Genomic DNA, 22,805 nt, shown 5'->3' with positions numbered 1-22,805 from the left:
ATTTTTTTTTTGGGGGGGGGGGGGGGAGGTGGGTGGGGAAAGTATATTGGTGAAGTTTGGCCGGGGGGGGGGGGGGGGGGGAAGACACACTTTTACCTAGCAGAAGTGAGTTAATAGACATGGCATTCCCTTTCCCTTATGTATTCTAATATGACATAAGCTATTTGCATAGATGGTTTCAGCTATTTCAGATTGCTTTAGCATTAAAATGGAGGGAGAGAAAGAAAATAAGTGGGCAACTGCCCCTTTTCTAAAAACAAGTTTATAAAGCCAAAAGCTGGCAACAGAATGAAGAGAAAGTAAATAATTGTTTTGGAAGTTGCCATAACTTGCCATTAAATACCATTGTTTTCTCATAAAGTGTTAATTTCTAAAGTAACATGACTTCTTACCCCCCTGCTTGCCACTCAAAGACAAACAAAAATTTCAACCAAAATACCCCCAGTGTTATGTGGCACTTGCATACAAATGAGGTAGTTGTCTTTGGGCACACAGTTACTTAGTCAAGGTCAAATGTGTGGTGTTAGATTAGATGATGGCAATTTGGAGCTGTTCAGAGTGGACTGTAAACTTTACTTTCGATTATCACGCCGTATCGTTTTGCTATGTTGTCTGCAGGACATAAAGGTGAAACGGCCTAATTTTGCGAGTATTGGGTATGAGAAGACACAGTTGTCTTGTATGCATCCTTTACGCTCCATGTGATTTCTTCCACCTTCCATATATGAACATTTTTACTTCTCAGTTAATGGGTTGGGCGTGTATACTTGTGAATGAATGTCTGTTACCATGCTATATTTCATTGCATTGACTCTGAAATCCACTGAAAGAAAATAGGAAGGAAATGATTTTTTTTTTTTTTTAATGTAAATATTCTGCAGTACATACTATCTTTTAAGAGAGGGAAAAGGGGGAAGAAACTTGTTTTGACAAGTCAGGACTTGTCTTTATTTTATGGTCTGTGTGATGGAAACCCACAGTTATCTGCTGCTAAGAGCCGTTCTCAGACAGTGAATTGCAAGCAACCTAGTAGTAATAACTTTCAATTGCCAAAAGGTATATTGTGATACCGTTGCATTTATTCCACTTAATACTATTATATGTTTTCCCTTAACGGTTCTCTGTGTATAGATGTTTTCCAGGTGTTTGTCCTGTATATATAAATTTCTAGTTTGGGAAGAGGAAGTTGAGTTATTTTCACAGGTTTGTAAGAAAGCCTCTTGGTTTAAATATGCTCGTTAAAGGAATTGTCTCTTTTATAAGAGAAACTTTTAAGTTTTTTTTTAAAAAAAAGGAGGAAAAAAAAAAAGGGGGGGGGGGATCAGGAGTTGAACTGGAACAGCTGTAGCAGTAGAGTCCTTGTAAGGAAGCATCTAGTATAAGACCTTGTGTATGCACACGTGTGTGTGTGGTTTTAATTAGTGGAAATACTCGAGGCTTCCTGCTAACCCAAGTTTACATTCCCAGTATTTGTTTCTGAACTGTGAAATGCAGAGAGATAAGCTGTGCTTTCATCTGAAGAAATGTTAACTGGTGTAGCTGCCCTCATGTCCATTTCTCAGGTAAAATTAGAAATAGAGCACAAATACATTTGGTAGGCTACGGACAATCTCTCAGTTGAAGGGCAGGTGGATTAACTATTTATACAAAATATGCATATCAGCATCTCTGAGCTAATCATTTGTGTCACGTTGGGCGTTCACAGTGAAGAATGCAAGGCTGAATTGAGAGTCCAAGGTATGGTCTCTTCTATTAGCAAAAAGATGCAGACATACCTCCGTTTGTATTTCATAATTCAATTCTTGAGAAGTAGACTCTTATTTTTCTTAAAGAAAGGTGATTTTGCTAGGGGCACTTCTGCCAAATATAAATTCGGTGCCTCTTGCATGCAGTGGGATCAGCCTGATGTATCCCATTAAGAATAATTTACAATGCCATCCTGCTTGTATAATTTAGAGTAGAACCCCACAGAAGTGTAAATAGAGGTAGCATACTGAAGTTCTAAATAGCACTTGTGTTTCGAATTCAGAAACAGTGATGATGCAAGCTTTTTATTTTATTTCTCTTTAATATATAGTTAAAGCAAAAATGTCTTAAAAAGTATTCCTAAGTTTTGTAGACAAACCGTAAATGTTACTGTATATGTGCTAATCGTGGCAAAGTTTTACATTCTCATTCTAGTCTGGTTTTTACAATAAAATTAATTTTACAAAAAAAACTTTTCTATTTTTATGTACTGACATATGCAATAAATTGATACATTAAAAGTGCTGTTAATGTCTTGTTCTAGTTTGTGAGCTGTCTTCAGTACGTGTTCAGGAGTATTTTTGTATGTGTGGTAACTGATCCACCTCGAGGTATCATTTTCAGTTACCTACTAAAACCAGAGCACATGGAATAGACATCTGCATTGTCAGACACAGTGTTTGTGGAAAGCTATTACAGCAGGGAAAAACTATGCTACAAATACCTATTTCTAAGCGTTCTCACGTATCCTCACTTTTGGGAAGTGTTAAAGTAAAACTGATACGTGGTAGCTCTCCATCACTTTCTAACGCATTCTGCATTTCAAAACTTCTCTGTTATCTGGAGGACTGAGAGATAGTATAAATATTAGGTCACTTGGGAAATATTTTTAAGTGTTTCCGACTAGTTTTACCACCTGTTGCTGGTAGTGTTTTAAGCGTCAATTTTAAATGCTATAATGCCACTCCAGCAGCTTTATAGTTAATTCCTGTAGCTGCAGTGGGATACTCAGGCTGAAGCAATTTCTGCTTTCTTACAGAGAAATGCGTAACTACGCCTATGTGAGCTGTGCTCCCATCCTGCATGGTTAATGGGAAATACCCAGAAAATAAGGATTTACTGCTGTCTTTTCTAAAGCTGCAAAATGTGCGTCCTCTCCTGGATTACTGCAAGGCTTATGGTTTAATTTTAACCCAATACCTGGGAAACAGGGGTAGGGGGTGGGTGGTACATTTTGACAGTTTATTTGAGATACCTGTTAATTTTGAACGGAAAAAAGATATTTCTAATTCTTGAAAAGGAAGCAATGAGGGTAAAAGAGCAACTGAGATTTGGGTACTTCATGTGAATACTGCCCTTCCTGAATGGAAAGCAGTTTGTTGTCTTGTGAACTATGTCACCAAACCTTACTCGCACAGTGCTACTGTGAAGAATGCAAGTCTTGCATTTGCGTTTTCTTATTTGAAAATCAATAAGCAGCTGGGCTACGAAGTGCAACACAAACTGTGCCCTGGAATCTTTCATGATGTTATATTCATTTGCTTAGTAGATATGTATAGGTCTTCATATCAACTAGACAAAGGTAAAATATAGTGTTTGAATTTCTCTCAAAATTTGGAGGTACTGCTTAAATCGCAACAAACACTCATAAGAGCATATGAACGCCTAAACTAAAATGCTAGAAATGAAACCTAAATCAAAGGCAGGGTACTTGCTGTCTGTTAAAAAGATCAAGTGTAGGTAGGTAAGGTTTGGAGAAAATATTTACCATCGTCTAAACAAAAGTTATTTGCTCCGAAGATATTGAACATGCCTGAGCTTTAAATCCTTTGTTGGACCCTATTCAGGTTCTTCCTTTTAGACTTTATACAGAGTTCTGTCTCTCTAAGTAGATAAGGAAGATAAACTGAATATTTTCTGGAAATGTTTTGAAAACCTTAATGTGATTAATTTGTTATGCTTCAGCTTGGGTGGGGGCAGAGTAACTCTCCTATGTCTTGAAAAACAGCAGTTCTTTCTCTGAAAGGCAATAGAGCTTAAGAGCAGACCTGGTTTTATTGTATTACAGAACATCATTTCACTTATGATAATTGGAGATACATCTTTAACAATCTTAAGCAATGACCTGAGCAATGCACAGCTGCAAGGTTGCTGGTATAAAATCTGTGTTCATGTAACAAGTTTGGAGAGACGTTGCCGCTAGTTTTGACAACCAACTAAGGAATGGATTTTGCTGCTTGAAGACAGAAAGAAAGGAAGTTCTACAGCTGTTTTGTGTTATGCTTACATCTGGTGTGGGCTAATTATTTACAAAAATTCAAAGGGAAAGGTCAGGCAGAGAACCCTTCCCGTTCTATCCTTGAGGACTCGGGGACAGTGTAGCAATTAGATACAGCTATGAAGAAATAATGCTATGATTGGAAAATACTTGTATCCCTGTCTTGTTCCCTCTATTAAAGGTCCTCAGGCTGTAGCAGGAGGAGAGTGGCCACTCCCACACGACGGGCCATGGCTCCTCGGTTCTTTTGCTGCCATACAGATGCATTTTTAGCCCATCTGTGCAAAATCCGACAAGTTGCATAGTGTCGAAGAGGTGGAGAAATGCAATACTCCGTGTTGCTGGATAGCCAAGCCAGTGAGACTAAGAGAAGTGAGCTACAGCCGTATGACAGAGCTCCTTTTTTCCTGTGCAGTAAGAAGGAATTGCTATAACATCATGGGGATGGGGGGGAAGGGGAGGGCACCGGCATTAAGCTGCTGTAGTATGCGTCTTGTGTTTTCTTTTAATATTTTATATATTTTGTGTTATTTATCTCATGTTTTATATATCTTTATACATCTTCTGTGTTATATATCTTGTGTTTTCTATGTTTTATATATTTTAAAAAATATTTTCTATTTCTTGTTGGTTCTGCTGCATACTTTGACAGACAACTATAATAATTGCCTTTCCTTCCCGTGCCATTTCCTATTCTCTTTGAAAGCACTGCAATAACCACGTAAAAAGTAATGATGGCTGGAAGTCAGATGTACATTTACTTAGTATATTATGCATGCCAGCTTTGGACCCAAATTGTCTAGATGTCTAGAGAAATAAAGTCTTAGGCAAGGAATGAATCAAGCATGGCATATCTAAAATGTGCAGAGACACTTGTGTTATCCCATGCAATTTGGAAATTGGGAGGCAAAGAGAAAAGAATACATCTTTTGCTTCAGAAAAATCTCAGGATATTTTTTGTCCTTTTAACAAGGTAATATATCAAATAGGAGATACCAAATATATGTTTGTATAACACATCCTTTGCTTGAAAAGTATTCAACAGCTTCCTAAACTTTAAGATAAAAGGATGTAAGATACACTGCCACAGGAGCACAGTATCCACACAAATAGACTGATTTTTGGATCAATATCTGAGGCAGGAACTTACCTGGTTTTGCTGCTGTGTAAATGAGGATCTTTGCCCACAAGCTGGTGGGGCTCATTGACAGAACTTTAAACTAGGCTGGAAAGGGTGGGGCGGGGTATAACATCAGGCTTGCCTGTGGCAGCAGTGGTATGACACACCAAGGTGAGAGGGACGAGGTGCTAGTGAGGGCCCTCAGCCCATTGCTCTGAAAGGTGCTGGCCACACTGCGGCACACTTGAAGTCTTCCAGAGATGAGACCGGGTTCCTGAGGTAGTAGGAGCCAAGAGGGAAACACCAGTGGAACACCTCAAAGGAATCAAGAGGTGTTCCTCTAAGAAGGGGACATGGCCAACAGCCCATCTGAAGTGCCTCCACACCAATGCACGCAGCATGGGCAACAAACAGGAGGAGCTGGAAGCCACCGTGCTGCTTCAAAGCTGAGACCTGGTTGCCATTACTGAAACTTGGTGGGACGAATCCCATGACTGGAGTGTGGCTATTGATGGCTACAGGCTGTTCAGAAGGGACAGGCGAGGAAGGAGGGGTGGAGGCACTGCCCTCTACATCAAGAAATGGATAGAGTGTGAAGAGCTGTCCCTGAAGAATAGCTGCGAGCAAGTTGAAAGCTTATGGGTAAGAATAAGAGACAGGCTCAATAAGTGGTCAGGGCAGCCCCTGGTATCAAGGCAGGCTGGGGGATGAAGGGTTTGAGAGCAGCCCTGCCAAGAAGGACTTAGGGGTACTGGCAGATGAAAAACTGGACGTAAGCCAACAATGTGTGCTCACAGCCCAGAAGGCCAATCGTATCCTGGGCTGCATGAAACAAAGTGTGATCAGCAGGTTGAGGGAGGTGATTTTGCCCCTCTACTCCTCTCTCGTGAGACCCTATCTGGAATACTGTGTCCAGCTCTGGGGCTCTCATCACAGGAAAGACGTGGACCTGTTGGAGCTGGTCCAGAGGAAGGCCACGAAGATGATCCAAGGGCTGGAGCACCTCTCCTATGAGGACAGGCTGAAAGAGTTGGGGTTGTTCAGCCGGGAGAAAAGAAGGCTGTGGGGAGACCTTATTGTGGCCTTCCAGTACCTAAAGGGGGCTTATAAGAAAGATAGGGACAATTTTTTTAGCAGGGCCTGTTGTGATAGGACAAGGGGTAATGTTTTTAAACTAAAAGACAGTAGATTTAGTCTAGATATATATAAGAATTTTTTTACCATGAGGGTGGTGAGACACTGGAACAGGCTGCCCAGAGAGGTGGTAGATGCCCCATCCCTGGAAACATTCAAGGTCAGATTAGATGGGTCTCTGAGCAGCCTGATCTAGTTGAAAGTGTCCCTGCTCATTGCAGGGGGGGATTGATCTTTAAATGTCCCTTCCAACCCAAACTATTCTATGATTCAAAATTGCAGTTAATGGTAGAAAGAACAGATTAAATGTCCTTGAAAGGAATGCGTACTGTTTCAGAGGGCTAACTGAATACACTTAATATAGATATCTGCAATAGCAGAACTCTGTCATGTAGGATTTATTCTGATCTACTCCAAAATAGTCCATCCATTTTGTCCATCTTCAGAAAGGACTTGAAATTAAATGTGTTTAAAATTATTCTTTGCTCCCCTATCTGTTCTGCACTCTCTTGTGTAGTAAGGCAAGCTATCGTAGCCTCTTTCTTTTTGTAGTAACTGCAGGCACCAGTTCCATTTTGTGCCTGCTTCAGAAGCATGTGAAGTTGGACCTTTGCCACTGGAGGCGTACTTTTAGTGTGGCCATCGACATTTGCCTGGATCTCTGTGTTGCAGCATCTGTATGGCCTTCTTTTTAAAACCAGAATATTTGGTTTTAAGTAAACTTTTAGATTTCTTCAGTAAATTGGGTTTTTATCCAAGTCTTCATATTCAGATAATCTGTTTCTCTTTTGTATGTTAAACTTCATTATGGGATTTTCCTCCCTCTCAAAGAAGATGCTTTTGTGGTTAAAGTACAGTACTGGATTTCAGGAAATCAAGAATTCAGTTTCTGGTTCAACCACAAATTTCCTGTGTGCTTATTATCTCTGCCTTGGTTCCCCACAGATGTAGTGATGATGTTTTATAAATTTGCAGGTTAGCAGGGCCCATCTTGATTATTTAATCTGATAATCTACATGACGGAAATTAAAAAAAAATTAATTGCTCGCAGAACTTGCAGGGTTTGTTTCTGCTGCAATATCTTGGAAGGTTTAACCAGCATTGATTTTGTTCAAGAATCTATTTCCCCTAGTGAAATATTCTCACCATTAAGAGTCTTCAGAGGTAACATGTTTTTTTTTTTTTCTTCTTGTTTTGAGTTTTACTTAAAAGTTTGTTCTTTTTTCCGAAAAGTAGACTTGTTTAAGTAAAATTCTTAGACTAGCTAAGGCATTTCTTAATAGTTTTCCTCGGCTAAATGAAAAAGGTCCCTTTGTCAGTCAACGTGAGTATTCAACATAGCTCATTCTTTGGGTTCAGGAGGCACTAAATAGTTGGATTCATTGTGTGTGCATGGATCAACTGTGCTGTGCATGCAAAATAGGACCATATTTTCAGAATACCTTTATTACAAGTCTTTAGTCCTATTTGCATCCAGGGTTAGATGGCCAGGAGTAGGTTTCTGCAGTTTAATGCAGTGACATTTTCTTTTCTAGAAAATGGAAAATTTGGAAAATGCTGCTTTGAACTGGGCTTGAGGTGGTCACTTGTTGCACGTGTAGCATAGCGTGTGTGTCTTGAGCCAAAAACAGTTGATACGGTACAAACTTTTGCAAAAAGGTTTTCAGGGAAGCTGGCCAGTAGAAGCAGGCTGCTAACCACAAACTGAATACGCTTTTCGTGATGAGTTCTTTAGGCCTCTTATATTCATACTGGATTTTTGTTTTGAACCCTTTTCACTGTTTGGTTTTGGTAGTCATAGCTATATGCTAACAGTTGTGTCGATATACGAGCACGGTTACTGTTAGCTTTTATTTTTGCTTAATATTTTGCTCCAGCATATATATGTGAATATTACACTTCAATTTCAAAAGAAAGTACCACCGAGAGCTCATGTTTATCTGGAGTCAACACCCTCCCATGTCTGCTAATGGAAGGCTGATCTGAGCACTCCTTAGTCCTCTTTACTCATACCTGAGTTTAAAACACAGGAGAAACTGCCCGTGTGTTAATCTTACTGACTTTGCTGTAAGCAGGTTAAGCACTGCTTTGCAGCTCTGCTAACAAGAGGAATCATAAGGACAGTATGTTATGACAAGACACAGTGGCAAGCATTGAGGCTCTGACTCCACGCTCTAGGCTTTGCAACTAGCATATTTGGGTGTTGTTTTTTTTTTTTTGTTTTGGTTTGGGGGTTTTTTTAAGTATTTTTTTCTGAGCTTTTACTTTAATGCAACTAGTAGGCTGCAATTTACTCAAGCTTCATTTGATTGCATTAGAATGGAAGTTGTTCAGCTAAGTCTATCTCTAAGCAATTCATGTTTTTCATGATTGATCTCTCACAGTCATTATTGATTGTTCCACCATGTTTTTGTCATCACAAAAGTTGCCTAAAATTATATTTTCTTTCAAATCACTTAACTGCTTATGAAGCTATAAAACAACACAAGGTTGCAGAGTGATCCCTTTGATAGTCAACTAGAAATACCTGTTGAATTTAAAAGTTTGCTGTGTGGGGGCTTTTCTGATTTTCCTCATCTCCCCTTTGAAATTCTCATTTATCAGAATGATAAGCAAGACAAAGCCAGATGTCTTACAGAAGTCCTCTCTGTCACCACAATTATTTTGTCAGCCCAAATAATGACCTCATTTAAAGAAGGTGTGGAGGCTGGGAACAGCCTATTTTCTCTAGAAGCGACTGGAGTGATGCTAATTATATACCTGTCTATTATTTTCTTATATGTTAATGACCACAGAGACCTCACTAGCCAATTGTTTCTCAGTATTTCTGGATGGCTAGTTATAACTTTCATTCTCTCACTTGGTTTAATTTTCTTAAATAGCACTTCTTTTCCAACTGTTATTTTATTTTTGGAACACAGTCAGTACTAGGCTGGTAATGTTCTGATGTCTAGCGATACTTCAAAGCATGTCTGTGTAGTTCTAATAATTGCTTATTCTGTTCCAAAAAAAACCCTGCTTTAGTTCATCTTAAATTTCCTTCAAAATGCAGCCCCATTTACACCTTAACTTAGCCTTGAAAATAGGTACAGAAACAGTATGGTATTCTGCTCTTATTCCACCCTGCACTGATTTCTGTATTTCTCACAGTACGTATGTGCTTTCTAGGGGCATGTTAAGATACATGGTATATTTTTTCCCCTCTGCATTTAGGGAAAGGATTACTTCTCTGTGCAGGGTATTGGGTGGTTGCTAGAGGTGGCAAAGTAAGGAAAAGGGTAGATTGCATCACAGTGGAAGATGATAAACCTTATAATAACCCTCAATTTCTCATAGTCTTAAGAAATAGAAGTGGGAGAGGCTACGGAAGTTGTTACTCTATTGTTGCTCCTTCTTCTTTCTTCTGCCCAACAGAATCAACTTGAGTTGAACTACTCTGACAAGTGTTGCCCTCTAGATTCATTACACAGTATTCAGACAGACCTGTAAAAGTTCTCTCTCTTGCAAAGATAAAACTTCACTTACATGGTAAAAAAATTTATTCCAGCGGGGAGGTTGACCTGTTGATTTTAGCCCTAATTGTGATGCTTTTCAATCTTTTTTCTGTCCTAGACCACTGAAACTTTTAACAAAGGAATAAAACTAATTTTGTGTGAGAAGACAGTACAAAAAGCATATGAACATGTTTGGGATATTTAGGTAGCCTGGCTGCTGCAGAGAAGGAATTCCTAATGCAGGGTTTTAAGATGAAAGGATGAATAAAATCTTAAAAAGATGAACTTAAGCCAGACACTCAGGATTCACCTGAAAAGCTTAAGTATGCATATTTAAATTTTGGGTTTGTTTTTTTTTTTTAAATCTCTAAATGTTATTTCTTCTATACCCCTCTGCCTTTCCCCCCTGCCCCATTTTGATTTTGCCTTATCTTATTCTTTCCCATCCTCTAGTTTTCACTCCTCCTAATTGCTCCCCCACCCCAAGTTTCCTCTCCCCACTTCTCTGTGTCCCCTTTTACATAAATCCAGGCCCTTGAATTCTGTAAAGAAGCTATATTTATTAGGTAAGTTTAATAAAAAGTCATCCCTTTTCAGGTTAGTACCATGAACTGAACTGCAGAATCTGCAGCTTCATACAGTTGAGAGATCAGTAATTTGTTACTCATACCTGGGAATATTTTTCACTATGGTGTTTAGGAAACCACAATTTTTATTTTTTTTTTTAATAGGTTGTCCCCTCTGTAGGCATATAGACACTTTAGATATGAATATATATTAATATATACGATATAATGTATATACGCAGTACATCTATATACGTACAGATATACAGAGGCACACATGTTGTTATATGTGTATGTCTTTTAAGTATATTTAAGATTATATGCTGCCAGGAAACTTTACATTGTTTCTGCACTTCTAGATAAGGCTTTAAATTACCAGCGGTACTGGCTGTGCCTAATTTTAAAGTTAATGGGAAATGGTAATAGCAAGCTGCCACTTAAATAAATAGTTGAAAGTGAAAGGAGGAAGGTAGATTGAGCAAGCGGCTCATGAGAAAGTATTCATTTCCAAAATGCAGCACAGAAAGAAGAAAACTAAACGGAGACCGAATCTTAGACGTTCACTCTGTAGATTAAGTTTAATGGTTCTATCAACAGCTTCATATGACAGGAAATGATCTGGGCGTTTTGTTCACTTATTCTGGATGCCCTTAGTTTCAGAGAGCAACTGGTAACATGGATTGCACCTCGGAAGGGGACAGCTGAACTCTCCCTCTGGCTTTAGTGAGGAAAGAGCAGCGATGAAATCCGTGGAGTGTGTGCACGTCATCCAACAGAAGGATACCGCCTCCTCTCCCTCTGCCCCCCCTGGTGCTGCCTCAGGCACCGCGGGACTTTTTTCTGTCACATTCCTGTGGCTTGCAATGCTCCTGTCCTCTTGTCTTGCAGCAGTGTCTCTTTACCATGTTATCACCCTGAAAACAGAATTAGAAGCTCTGCGCAGCGAGCTGATCTACAGGGTCCAGGCAAGGTCTCTGCTAGACCGGCCACCCGTGTCCCCTGACGAAAATAAAGCGGGTACCCCTGTTTCTTCCTTCCTGCAAGTGTCTGCAGCTGGCGCCAGGCAGGTAAGCTGGACGGGTGGGTTTTGGCTTGCAGGGGATGAGAGCGCGTGAGGCTGCTTTCTCTGACTGCCGCTTCTCCCCGTTAGGAGAACAGGCTTCCTGGTCCTGGCCCAGCTGAAAGCTTCCAAAAGGAAATCTGGAACGGGAGCAGAAACAGGGGCAGAAGGTCTATTGTCCACACGGAAGAAACAGGTAAATAGCACCTGGTGGAGTGGGTTGGGATGCCGCAGTTGCATGCCGCCTTGAGAAAAGCAGCAGTGCTTGACTTGCATCGTCTCCTGTCAGCCAATCTGTGCTCCCAAAGCCCGTCAATGTTTTTACAATTATTGCTGAATGAATGGTGTTAACTGTAGGTATGTTCTCTTAATGGTTACCGTACTGTTTAAGGTACCAGATACTCATGTTATCTGCAGGTTGGACTTTGAATGTTAGATCCCAAATCTGCTTCTTCTCAAGGACGTATTTCTCGATGATGCGGTAGAGTTGAGTAAGGCAACTTTAAATTGTTCAGATTGTAAATTGCTCAATTCTAAATCCATCAGTCTCAACTCAGGGTAATGCCTAACTTGTTTCTCTCTTATCAATAGTAGGGTGGGAAAGCTGTTATTAAAAATGACAAGTCATTTTTCCAGGAAAACATGCTTATCCTAAAAGAGAGAAGTAACAAGAAAACTCCTTAAATTTAGGGAAGTAGAAGCTTTCAAAGAGAAAGGCTGGCTTGTACCTGTCCAAAGAGGCAGACTACAAGGAATTCAGATATTTAGCATCATTTCTGCATTAAAACAATCTATTAATATAATCAGCAAAATAAATAAAGGCATGTCTATCCAGTAAGATTTTGTTTCTATCATGGCCTTTTTAAAAGGTGTTGCAGAGAACACTGAAGACTATGGTCCACAAAAGACCTCCGATGTGTATAATAACATTGGAATATTAATGGAATGTATTTGTTTCCTTAGGGAATAAAATGCCTACGTTTTTTTCTTTTTCTCTTTCCAAAAACACAATGGTGCCTGATAGGTTGAAATACAGAATTTTGTGATAACAATTTGCGTGCATACTCTAATTGCACTGAGTAAATAAAAATGTTCCGGAGTTGCTAAATCAGTTCAATTCAGTTCTTATCATGGAATCACGGAATCACGTAATTTTCAGAGTTGGAAGGGACCTCTAGACATCATCTAGTCCAAGTCCCCTGCCAGAGCAGGATTGCCCAGAGCACATTACTCAGGACTGCATCCAGGCGGGTCTTGACAATCTCCAGAGAAGGGGACTCCACAACCTCCCTGGGCAGCCTGTGCCAGTGCTCTTATGGATACTTTTAGATTGTCTTAACTGATGAAAGCTGATATCTTAAGTTATTAATAGATGAAGTTGAAATGGAGTAATTTGCCGTAAAGAGTAAATCAAACTTTGCTTAAAATGTGCTTTTTAGTGACTAATTAACATCAATTGTATTTCACGTAAGCTTCAGCAAGCTAAATGAAATTTAAGTTCTAGAGTATAATCACTCTACTTACCTCCAATATTCTCAAAAGAAAATATTCATTTAGGACATCACCCCAAATTCATAGGTTTAAATCAAATTTATTCTATTTCATTAGTAATCTTTGGTTCAGGGTCTTGGCTAAGAGTGATTTCACAAACAGGGCTGAGGACAAGATTGCTTAAATTATATTTCTTGTATCCTGTTTCCTACCACGGGAACCACAGAGCTTCCCTACTCTCCCCGCCCTAGCATCTCCCAAATAAAAACTAGTGGTCTAAAGGACAAGTATCATCAAAAATAAGGAGGCATTTCTTCTTTTAAATGGAAGTTATAGCATTGGTACTCTGCAAGTTAACCAGTTCCCTTCGTGGTAGCTTTCATCTTTATTCTTATTGCTATTTGAGGGAGTGGGTGTGGGGGGGAGAGGAGGGGTTTGGGCTCCTCAGCTGTGCTTCTGGCAGACTTAAGATTCTTTTCATCAGGTAGCCATCTCTGATTGTACCTATTCACCTTTATTCACATAAAATTCCAATCAAGATACTTATTTATGTGAGCTTTTTTTTAGAAAAAATACAACTGGCTTTAAAATTGTTTAGGATGAATGACAGAAAGCACAGAATATGAACATTCATTTAAAAGGGAAAAGCTACATAGTTTGGCCTACTACAAAACTGTTTTCTAGCATGACCATCATATTTTTGTATACAAAAAAGAGAAAAAGTAGATTACAAATCTTGCATTTATATAAAAGGCCATCTGTTAGACAGGGTTACCTTTCTGCCTGCTCTAATTACAATAACTTAAGCTTGTCAGAGTGCAGATCGGGTTTCACTGATGACCATGAACACACTGGTCCATATTATATTTTGTTTTAGCAGAGTGAGTGAAATAAGAGAACATGGTGTTGTTCATGGTGCTGAATCCTGTCTCTTACTTGGTCATGTACCCAAAATTACTGGCCCTGCATTTTGATCTTCTCACATCCAGTTCTGGGTACCAGAGTCCCAGCAGCCTTCAAATTGTCCTGCAGATGCACTGGACTCATTCTGGTAGAATGGCAGAAAAATTAGGGTATTGAGTGAGGTGCCTTGTTCTTCTCCTATTTCTATTTGCTTCAACAAGGTCTCAAAGCAGAGTCTAGTCTCATATTTAATTGCTGACCCATAATTTCATTTTAACATGGACCAATTCCTTAGCAAGTGAATGTCACTGGTATACAATTGCTTGTCTTGTGCTTCATCAGAGAGCAGAAGTAAAATATAAAATCATTATTTTATTTATAAATAATGTTGTGGTTTGATCCTGCTTTCTTTTTAAATTTCAGTTATTAAATTCCAGAAATGGATGCCCCATGATCCTTTTTAGGCCCAGCACAGCCCTTCTTGAACATACATAATTTCAATTTTAATGTGTTTTTTTTTTTTCCTATTTGTTTGATGTTGTGTGCGTAAAAGTGGCCACAAATCAGAATTTTAATTAAAATGGCAATTGAAGGAAAATGGATCTAATGCAACGTTGTTCTTTCATATTGTTATGTGGTATGCATTTGTCTCTGTTCATGTGTAAAACTATTAGTCATCACTAGTTGTACATTTTATGTCTTCAAAAAATTTCCAGCTCAAGTAGGTTGAAGAGATGGGTTTCAAGCATCAATTCCAAATAGAGCTGTACAGTTAGCAGTCAGAGCCAGAGTTCTTGATACAATGAGTAGGAGTTAATGGGTGATTTTGAAAGGTACATATTATTAATATGCAGGCAAAGGGATCATCTAACCACTTCTGGCAAATGTCATATCAGGACACATAAGAACAGATATCACCTTTCTTATTTGTCTTTCTTTTCATAAATTTTGTTTGTTGAGAAAAATTGCTACGGAACAAAAACCTCTCCTGAATTTTATACGCTGTTCACAAAGCTCTATGTGTGCTTGAGTCCAGGAACAAGTTATAGGTTCCATTATCTAAGCCAGTTCAATGTATGTATGTCAAGCTTCATTTACAAGCTCTCTCTGTGCCTCTTTCTGATCATTATTGTGGGATTCTGATTCCCGCAGGTGAATAGGTAGGTGAGCATCAGGTCTTCTGTAAACTCTAATTCAGGTGATATTCTGCTGTGATCAGATTGGAGCACCCGTGGGCTATATTTATTTTGGTGTATTGAGGTTATCCATCTCAACCAATCTGATTGCGTGTTTGGAAGGAACTGAGGAGAAATTCTAAGTAATTGCACAAAGCAGTAAGACAGGCTAACCTGGCATGTGGCCTGGCAATTTTTTTTTTTTTGATAGCGTTTCCCAGATTCTACCGCAATATCAGTTGTGTCCACAGGAAATGACTATGGCCATGCAAGTGTGGTCTATAAGTTGTGAGAATTTTGCCATTGTTCTTGGTATAATTGCCTTACTGGCACATCGATACATTTGCTTTGGCAAATTGGTGCAGTTGCTGGTTAGAAGTGTTTTGACCCTGTATGTTGTTGTTTCAGAACTCTGTGACAGAGAGATAGCGAGAACTTTTACACATGGAACTTGACTTTAGCAATCTTTGAATCAAGAAACCTAACCTTTTGTTACTAGCCTAAACAAATGCCACATCTAAAATTCCCTTACCAAATATTCAAAATACTTCATATTTTATTGTTTGAAGAGGGGAAATATGAGTTCTCTTAATTAAAAAAAAAAAAAAAGGCCTACTTCTTGAAAAGATATGTTATTCTTTTTTGTTTCTGCTGACAACAGTCTAACTCAAAAGGAAGTAGGCCCTTCTATGCAAAAGGAAAGAAAATGACTTGATATAATGCCTGCGATTTTACATGAAGAATTCCACTTACCAAATGAATGAATCAGTGCTGTGTGCTATGCAGAACACGGTGCAATCAAAAATACACAAAACAGGTTCTAATTTTTAAAAACAATATTCTGCTTTATACTGTATAGTAGAAGTCTATGTAAAGCATTCTTAATTCTTATTAAATGATTTCCTTGTTATTCTGATTGTAACATGTTATCGACCAAGCCATTTTAATGCAGGGACTGATTTAATCCATGATTAATGCCATATAAAGACTTCCTAATTAAAAAGCACCAAATTAACCTCTCTATAATAATGCACAAGCAAAAAGTAAAAGAAGATCTCTTGTGATAAAAAATGCAGAAGTTAAAGGAAGAAGAACTGCAAATTGTTCAAGAACATGCATGTAATTTATAAATCGAATTATCTAGTGCTTAAGTATGTTTCAGGAAGTCTACAGAGAACAGATCTAGACCAAAGAAGGAACCTAAACAAGCAGGTCTATTTTTTTAAGTTCAGGGTTTTCACTTGTTTTTATTTCAGCAAAAATTGAGATAGATGTCTCAGGCCTCAGATATCAAAACTTAAGAATTTATGCATGAGTTCACAGATAAAAAACTTGAAATTTTGTTTGAATGTATTATAAAGTTAGATTGCAAAATATCAACATGATTATGCAAGTTAAGCAATAAAAAAACCTGCATGGGAGGGCAAATTTGATTTTACTAATATCAGGTCTTAAATCATGCAGATATGCAGAAGGCTGCCTTCCTATCTTGCTGCAAAAGCTAGCTTTTTTGAAAAAAATGTGGTTACATTGCTCAACCAGTGGAGAACACATCACTTCATGTGCTGGCTGTGGTTTATAAAGGCATCTGGAGTTACTAACTTCTTCAGAATTGGCTGTTCTGCTCATGGAAGAAGACAGACTCTGAAATGTTCTTCTCCCCACCCATACTCCGCAGAGTGGTTAAAATTAGGAAAAAAAAAAGAAAATGCTCGTCAAAGCAAAGATTTTACATGAAGTTACAAGAGGATGGGGTGCACTTTATTGTTCTAGATACACTCTGTTTTATACAGCTAGACCTCATGGTGACAGTCAGTCTAGATATTTTTACACATTGTTAAGATGTATTTTATGAATCCTGTATTCTGTTTGCATTATTAATTATTCAAAAATCCTTTACACTACAAAGCTGCTGCTCAGGTTTGATTTCCACTGGGCTGAAGGGCATTCAGGTAGAGCTTTTGATTGATTCTGCTCAGTACTGATAGCAACTATTCAACCGGTATTTTGTAATGCATATATTTTTGATATTGTACTTCAGGTAAGATTTGGGTCCTTCTCGAATTGCTAACTCTTCTTAATAACACTGTCTTTTTACTGAAATTCCCTGTTAACTTACCCAGAAAATATACTCTGTATATCCATATCTTCTCCTTAATAGTACTGTTGTTTACCTTGAATTTGTTTCAATTAATTAATTAATTTTAAGCATGTATGTAGTTCCACTGAGGTCAAAGTGAAGTACTTGTATATACTGGAAATAGTTATGTGTCAGCCTTGGCTTCTGAACATTTTTTGAAGCATGTTGTTCAATCCCTCAAATCCTTTTTTAGATATTATTTGTCCTTTGTGGCTTTAGGTAAAAAGGCCACTGTGCTAGTTCCTGTTCTCTTTATTGTCATGAATGAGACTGTTCTATCCATGTTTCTCTGTGAAAAACAAGCTTACTATATTCTGTGGAGCCCTATTTCAATCTGCATACACTAAAAAAAGAGACAGTAAGATTTTTTTAGAGAATAGACGTAGATTTGATATCTGTAGAATAAAGCAGATTTGGTACGTATTTTAAAAAGATGGAAAAGGTCTCAGACTGTACTGACTTTGCTGAATTTGATTACTGTGTAGCAGTTCTCAGCAATGATGTCTAGTTTTTCAGTATTTCAAACAACTGAAACATAAATCCAGACTTCCAAACTGTGAATCGGGATAGTTTCAAGAATGTCAATCAAGTTTGCAGAGCAGGTTTAACAAGAGTTGCTAAAGTAGCCATAAATTTCACTCTTTGTGACACTACTCATTTGTACGCAGCTGGATAGCAGCTGGTTAGTGTGAATCATAACAAATCCTTTCTTGTTTGGTTAGTGGAAAATCCAGTGGCCACACTAGTTAGTTCTCTTAAAAGCAGGAATGAAAATTTTTATTTAGCTTACTGAAATATCAGGGAATCATCAAATTCCATTCACCGGGAAGGCACTCTGCTCTAAAGGACAGTGAACTAATACCTTGTGAAACAAATTACCTGATGTGCTTTGTTGTGCAACCCCAGAAAAGCACATTTTGATTTCATTTGGAAGCTTCTTTTTCAAAAAATTCCATCACTCGCAAGTGTGATGGAAAAATGACTGAGCTATAATACCTTTTTTGATTTTGTGTTGGCTTGTTTTTTCTATTCCTTATCAGAAGGCAGGGAATACAGATACCTTTAAATTCTTGGTTCGAAAATCTATAGATTTTGGCACATCATTGATGAGCATTGATAGAACTCAAGGACATGTTCCAGTGTAGGACAGCATTCCCATTAACGTAAGTAGGGCTCACAGGTTGTGTGATCATTGTGACATTGGACTGTTCCCAGACGTGGGCTTGAATCTTTGCGCGTGGCCGGTTGGCACCACCAAGAGCTGGTGAGCATCCAGCCCTCTTCTGGTACTTTCAGGAAGGCCCCCTTGGAAAGGAGATTTAGGTACAGAGAGAGGCTGCTTTCTACTCAGATCTTCTCACTACCTACTGTGCAGCGGGAGGTTTGTGCTGCTGGGCACTCGGGTGCACACATGAGTACCAGTGGCAGATGTGAAAACAGGATCCCATAGAGTAGGGCACCTCCCACTCTAGCAAGAGTAGCCAAATCTGACCCATAGCCTTCCTATCTGAAAAGAGATAAACAAAACCAGAGACTCAGCAATCCACGGCAGAATTTTCTTCTCTTGACTCTTAGTAAATGCCTTTGGTTTCTGTCAAGTGCAGTAAATGTTACTACTCTCTTTTGCAACCTTCAAAGTAGCACTAGAAGCAGATGTTTTCATTAAAATCTGCTCTAAGCAAATGCAACTATCCTGTTTTTCTTTCATCCTGGTCCCTGACATTTATGCTTAGGCAGATTTTTTTAAAAAAAAACTTTGTTTCACTTGCGAGCCTACATTTTAACATACCACAATATATTTTCGCTGATCAAACTCCTAGTTTCTCATTAGTGTCACCATTCTCTACAGTTTTGAGTAACAGACCAGTTTTGACAGATGCTAAGCTATTTGTTATGTGTGCATTAATTTGATAACACTCATCTCTGTATCTTCCCTCTTAGTCTCAGTATAGGTTGATAGAGTGTGGGTATCTGAAAACATATTGAAAGTACATATATATGGATTTTGAAAATTTATTTTGAAAGTACCACGTAACCAGTATGTGTGACTAATATTTTACAGCAACTATGACTGGAAACTAATTTCTTCAAATAATATAGTAAATATCATTTGAAAATCTTATATCTGTTGTAGCTGGAAGGGTTGAGCTTTTGCTTAGAAAATTCACAGGGCTGACTGATCTGATGATTCTTAGCGCATTTGACTTACTGCTACGCTTTTCAATTCTATTATGACCAGAGATTAAAACAAGCAAGTATTACTTGTGCTCCTACCTGAGGCCTCCTGCTTGGCTGCATGATCTCTGAAAGTTATCTAGTACGTGTGGCAGTGTGAATTTTGTTTTGGCAAGTTTGAGTAAGATCTATATTAAAATCAATAGGCTATGTTTTCAAATAAGTGGTGAGACCGAGAGAAGATTTTTTTTTGTGTCCTTTTTTTTTTTTATTAAAGTCATTTCAAAAGCTTACTCTATTCTGTTACTGATTTATATTTCTTTGGTTTCAAAATGCTTTCACTTTGCAGTGCTGCAGGCCTGCTTGCAACTGATTGCTGACAGCAAAAGTGATATCCAACAGAAAGGTAAGAATACGTTCCATGATTTATAGCTAACTATTCTATGTATTAACTCTTCCATCAAATTTTGTCTCGCTTCAAGGCAGTAACTGAGTTATGTTGCTGAATTTAAAAAAAAAAAAAAAATTAGGTCCCTGCATCTGGACAGCTCTTGCGAATATCCTCTTTTCAGTGGGGAAATCCAGATAGTGAGACTGCAAGTTTTGACTTGAAGTCAGCTTTGTTAATTTTTTGGCAGATGAAAATGAAAAAAACTAACTTTTTTTTCTGATTACCTGAAAATTATTGTTTCTTTCAGATGATTCAAGCATTGTCCCTTGGCTTCTGAGCTTTAAACGTGGAACAGCTCTGGAAGAACAAGGAAATAAAATAGTGATCAAAGAAACAGGATATTTTTTCATATATGGTCAGGTGAGAAAGCTCAGTTCTCTTTAGCATCTGACTTCTTTAAGGATTTTTAATGTCTCCATACAATATGTTTGAAGTCTCCACCTCTTCATTCTGTAGGTTTTATATACAGATACAACATTTGCTATGGGACACCTAATACAGAGGAAGAAGGCCCACGTGTTTGGTGATGATCTCAGCTTGGTGACATTGTTCCGTTGCATCCAAAATATGCCACAGTCTTACCCGAATAATTCTTGCTATACTGCTGGTAAAAATCTAAGTTTTCCTTTTCTTTGTTTGCAAATAAACTGTATCAAATAGACTCTGTAGTGTTGGGCAATTAAGTATTGTGGCAGTTGTCAAGAAAATGGACTACATTCATGGATCTGGTTAATTGAAAAATTACAGAATACTTTAAAAAAAAACATGGTTTTATATAAAGTATTGGCAGTTGGAGGGTATACATCTAACTTAGGTTATGTGAACAATTGTTCTCTCTCCGTTGACTATACAACGTGGTTAGATACTTCGGTGCTTTCAGTTAGATGCTGGAAGCAGAAAAAAGGAATATATACTGACCTTATTGCAGAACTCAGTTACTCAGTTTAACTTAGGGGTTGGATCCCACGTTTAGTTATCGCAATAAAATATTTAGAAGTTATATTCTGCTTTGAAATATTATACATGAATTTTAGCCACCCAATTTTTGCATACCTTACTGTGGGTTTTCCAAAGATATTTCTTAGCAGCTTAATTCCCTACTCCTTACAATGGCTACTGTGGTTTTAGTCTTTGGTTACATGAAAAACAGTTTATTCCTATCAGGAGCTCTTTCTGACTGTGCAAACACCACAAGAAAGACCAATTAAAATATTTAATGCAAGTCCAGCAGGATCAATGTATACAGATGTATATTCCTGCAGTAGCATTTAAGGAATTATTGTCAAAGCCTATTAAACCTCATTTGGTAGCTCTTATCTGTCTGTCTTTCCCCTTTAATGGAAGATTTGAGGGTTTTCTCTTTTGTTGTTTTCCAGCAAGATCTGTGTGAATTTTTCAATGCCTGTAAAAAAGTGTGTGACACTGACTAACAGAGTTGACTGTTGGGAAGTAATGGAATTAAAGAAATGAGATGGGGAATAATAAATAAAATTAAATAAGCTGCTTCCTCCTGGCAATTGAGGCTGTCCAAACTTTTCTTTAGCTTTCTGCCCCTCCACCCACACATTCTGGCATCATAACCACCTTCAATTTCATCTGTCCTCTTACTTCACCCTTGTATTGCTCCCCTCCCTTTCTTAACTAGAATTTCTACTCCATCTAGCCACTTCACAGTTCCTGCTTCCCAAATTCCCACCCTTCTGCTTTCACCTGGAAAACCAAATCTCACTGCAATATCTCATGCTGTTGAGCATGTGTTGCAGCAGAGGTTAGATGTGCTCTCAACTGAGTGACTACAACTTGAAGGCGAGGCGCTTTCGGTTATCACGTCAGCTGATGTGCGGCTGGCAGGAATCAGACTTCTGTGCTCTGCAGTTGCAGTGGATCAGCTGATGTCTGGTAACTTCATTTGGTTGGTAAAGCTCATGAGACCTCCTCCAGAAGTGTGGGAACAGAGTGGTCTAGGACCAGACATACCCAACGCTGACCTTGACTGTCACATCACCATAACATGAGGAATCTGGGTACACCACTGTTACGAATTTTGCAGCGTTTGTTTAAGTGAACTGCAATATGCTGAGTGCAGAGTGGAAAGTAGGCCCAGCTCCACAGACAACATTAAGTGTTGGCTTTGGGTAGGCTGCAATTTGTAAGATAGTGCCTAAAGATAAAAAGGTGCTCCTCACAAGTAACCAGCCATGATCATATTTGTAAGATGATGTGTAACGACTTTTTGAATACAGTTTATGAAAATAATGTTTTGGAAATATTAACTTAAAATATTTCAAATCTTTTGCCAGGCATTGCAAAATTAGAAGAAGGGGATGAACTTCAACTTACAATACCAAGAAGAAGGGCCAAAATATCCTTGGATGGAGATGGTACTTTTTTTGGTGCAGTTAGACTCCTCTAAAGCCCTTCATTTCTGTTATTATGCTTAATGCAGTTTTCTTCTTTTGCTACGCCTTTGTGAAAAAAAAAAACCAAAAAAAAACAAACAAAAAAAAAACCTCCTGTAATAAAGCTGCCAATTCAGTTTCTCCCCATCCACCACCAGCTTCTGAGAACTTTTCTTCAGTTTAATAAGCAAACCCAAAACAGGAAACACACCAGATATACTTGTGAGATATAACCATCATGTGATTACCAGAAAGCCAATTTATTTTAGACAATAGGAGACTCTAAATAACAACTGTAAGGCAATAGTTTTTTTGGCTTTGAAACAATTTCTTTTCCATAAGGCAAATCAAAGGATTTGACCATGAAGTATAGCATGAACAGGACCATTGGCTATCAGATTATTATCCATAATTGAAAAGGAAAACTAAAACACAACTACATCTTAGATTTGCTTTTTTTCATCAATAAAATATTTGAAATGTATAGTAAGGGGAAGAAACATCAAACAGTAGACTCCTCATCAAAAAACGGAGGTGTCAGGTGGGTTCTGGGTGTTTTTTTTTGTCTTTTCTTTGACACCAAGATTTGGGGAAGGAAAAAGTCTAAATGTATACAATAATGAAAAGTCTAAATATATGGGATAATGAAAACAAACTCCTCAGAAATATACAG

The 22,805-nt window shown here is 38.2% G+C and overlaps 1 protein-coding gene across 1 annotated transcript; it reads left to right on the top strand.

Annotated features, from left to right (window-relative positions):
• Positions 1 to 10,951: 10,951 nt before the first annotated feature.
• TNFSF13B (TNF superfamily member 13b) lies at positions 10,952 to 22,146 on the top strand (the record flags this gene model as incomplete). The annotated part of the gene is made up of 6 exons (XM_082498429.1): positions 10,952 to 11,405; positions 11,489 to 11,594; positions 19,632 to 19,688; positions 19,981 to 20,093; positions 20,190 to 20,340; positions 22,034 to 22,146. The coding sequence occupies exons 1-6, from the start codon at positions 11,079 to 11,081 to the stop codon at positions 22,144 to 22,146; spliced, it is 867 nt and encodes a 288-aa protein (XP_082354555.1). The 5' UTR covers positions 10,952 to 11,078.
• Between the last annotated feature and the right edge of the window lie 659 nt (positions 22,147 to 22,805).

Source organism: Vanellus vanellus (genome assembly GCF_965231255.1).
Source record: "Vanellus vanellus genome assembly, chromosome: 1".
NCBI classification, from domain to species: Eukaryota; Metazoa; Chordata; class Aves; order Charadriiformes; family Charadriidae; genus Vanellus; species Vanellus vanellus.
Note: the sequence above shows the minus strand (reverse complement) of the source record. Positions and strands in the feature narration are given on the sequence as shown.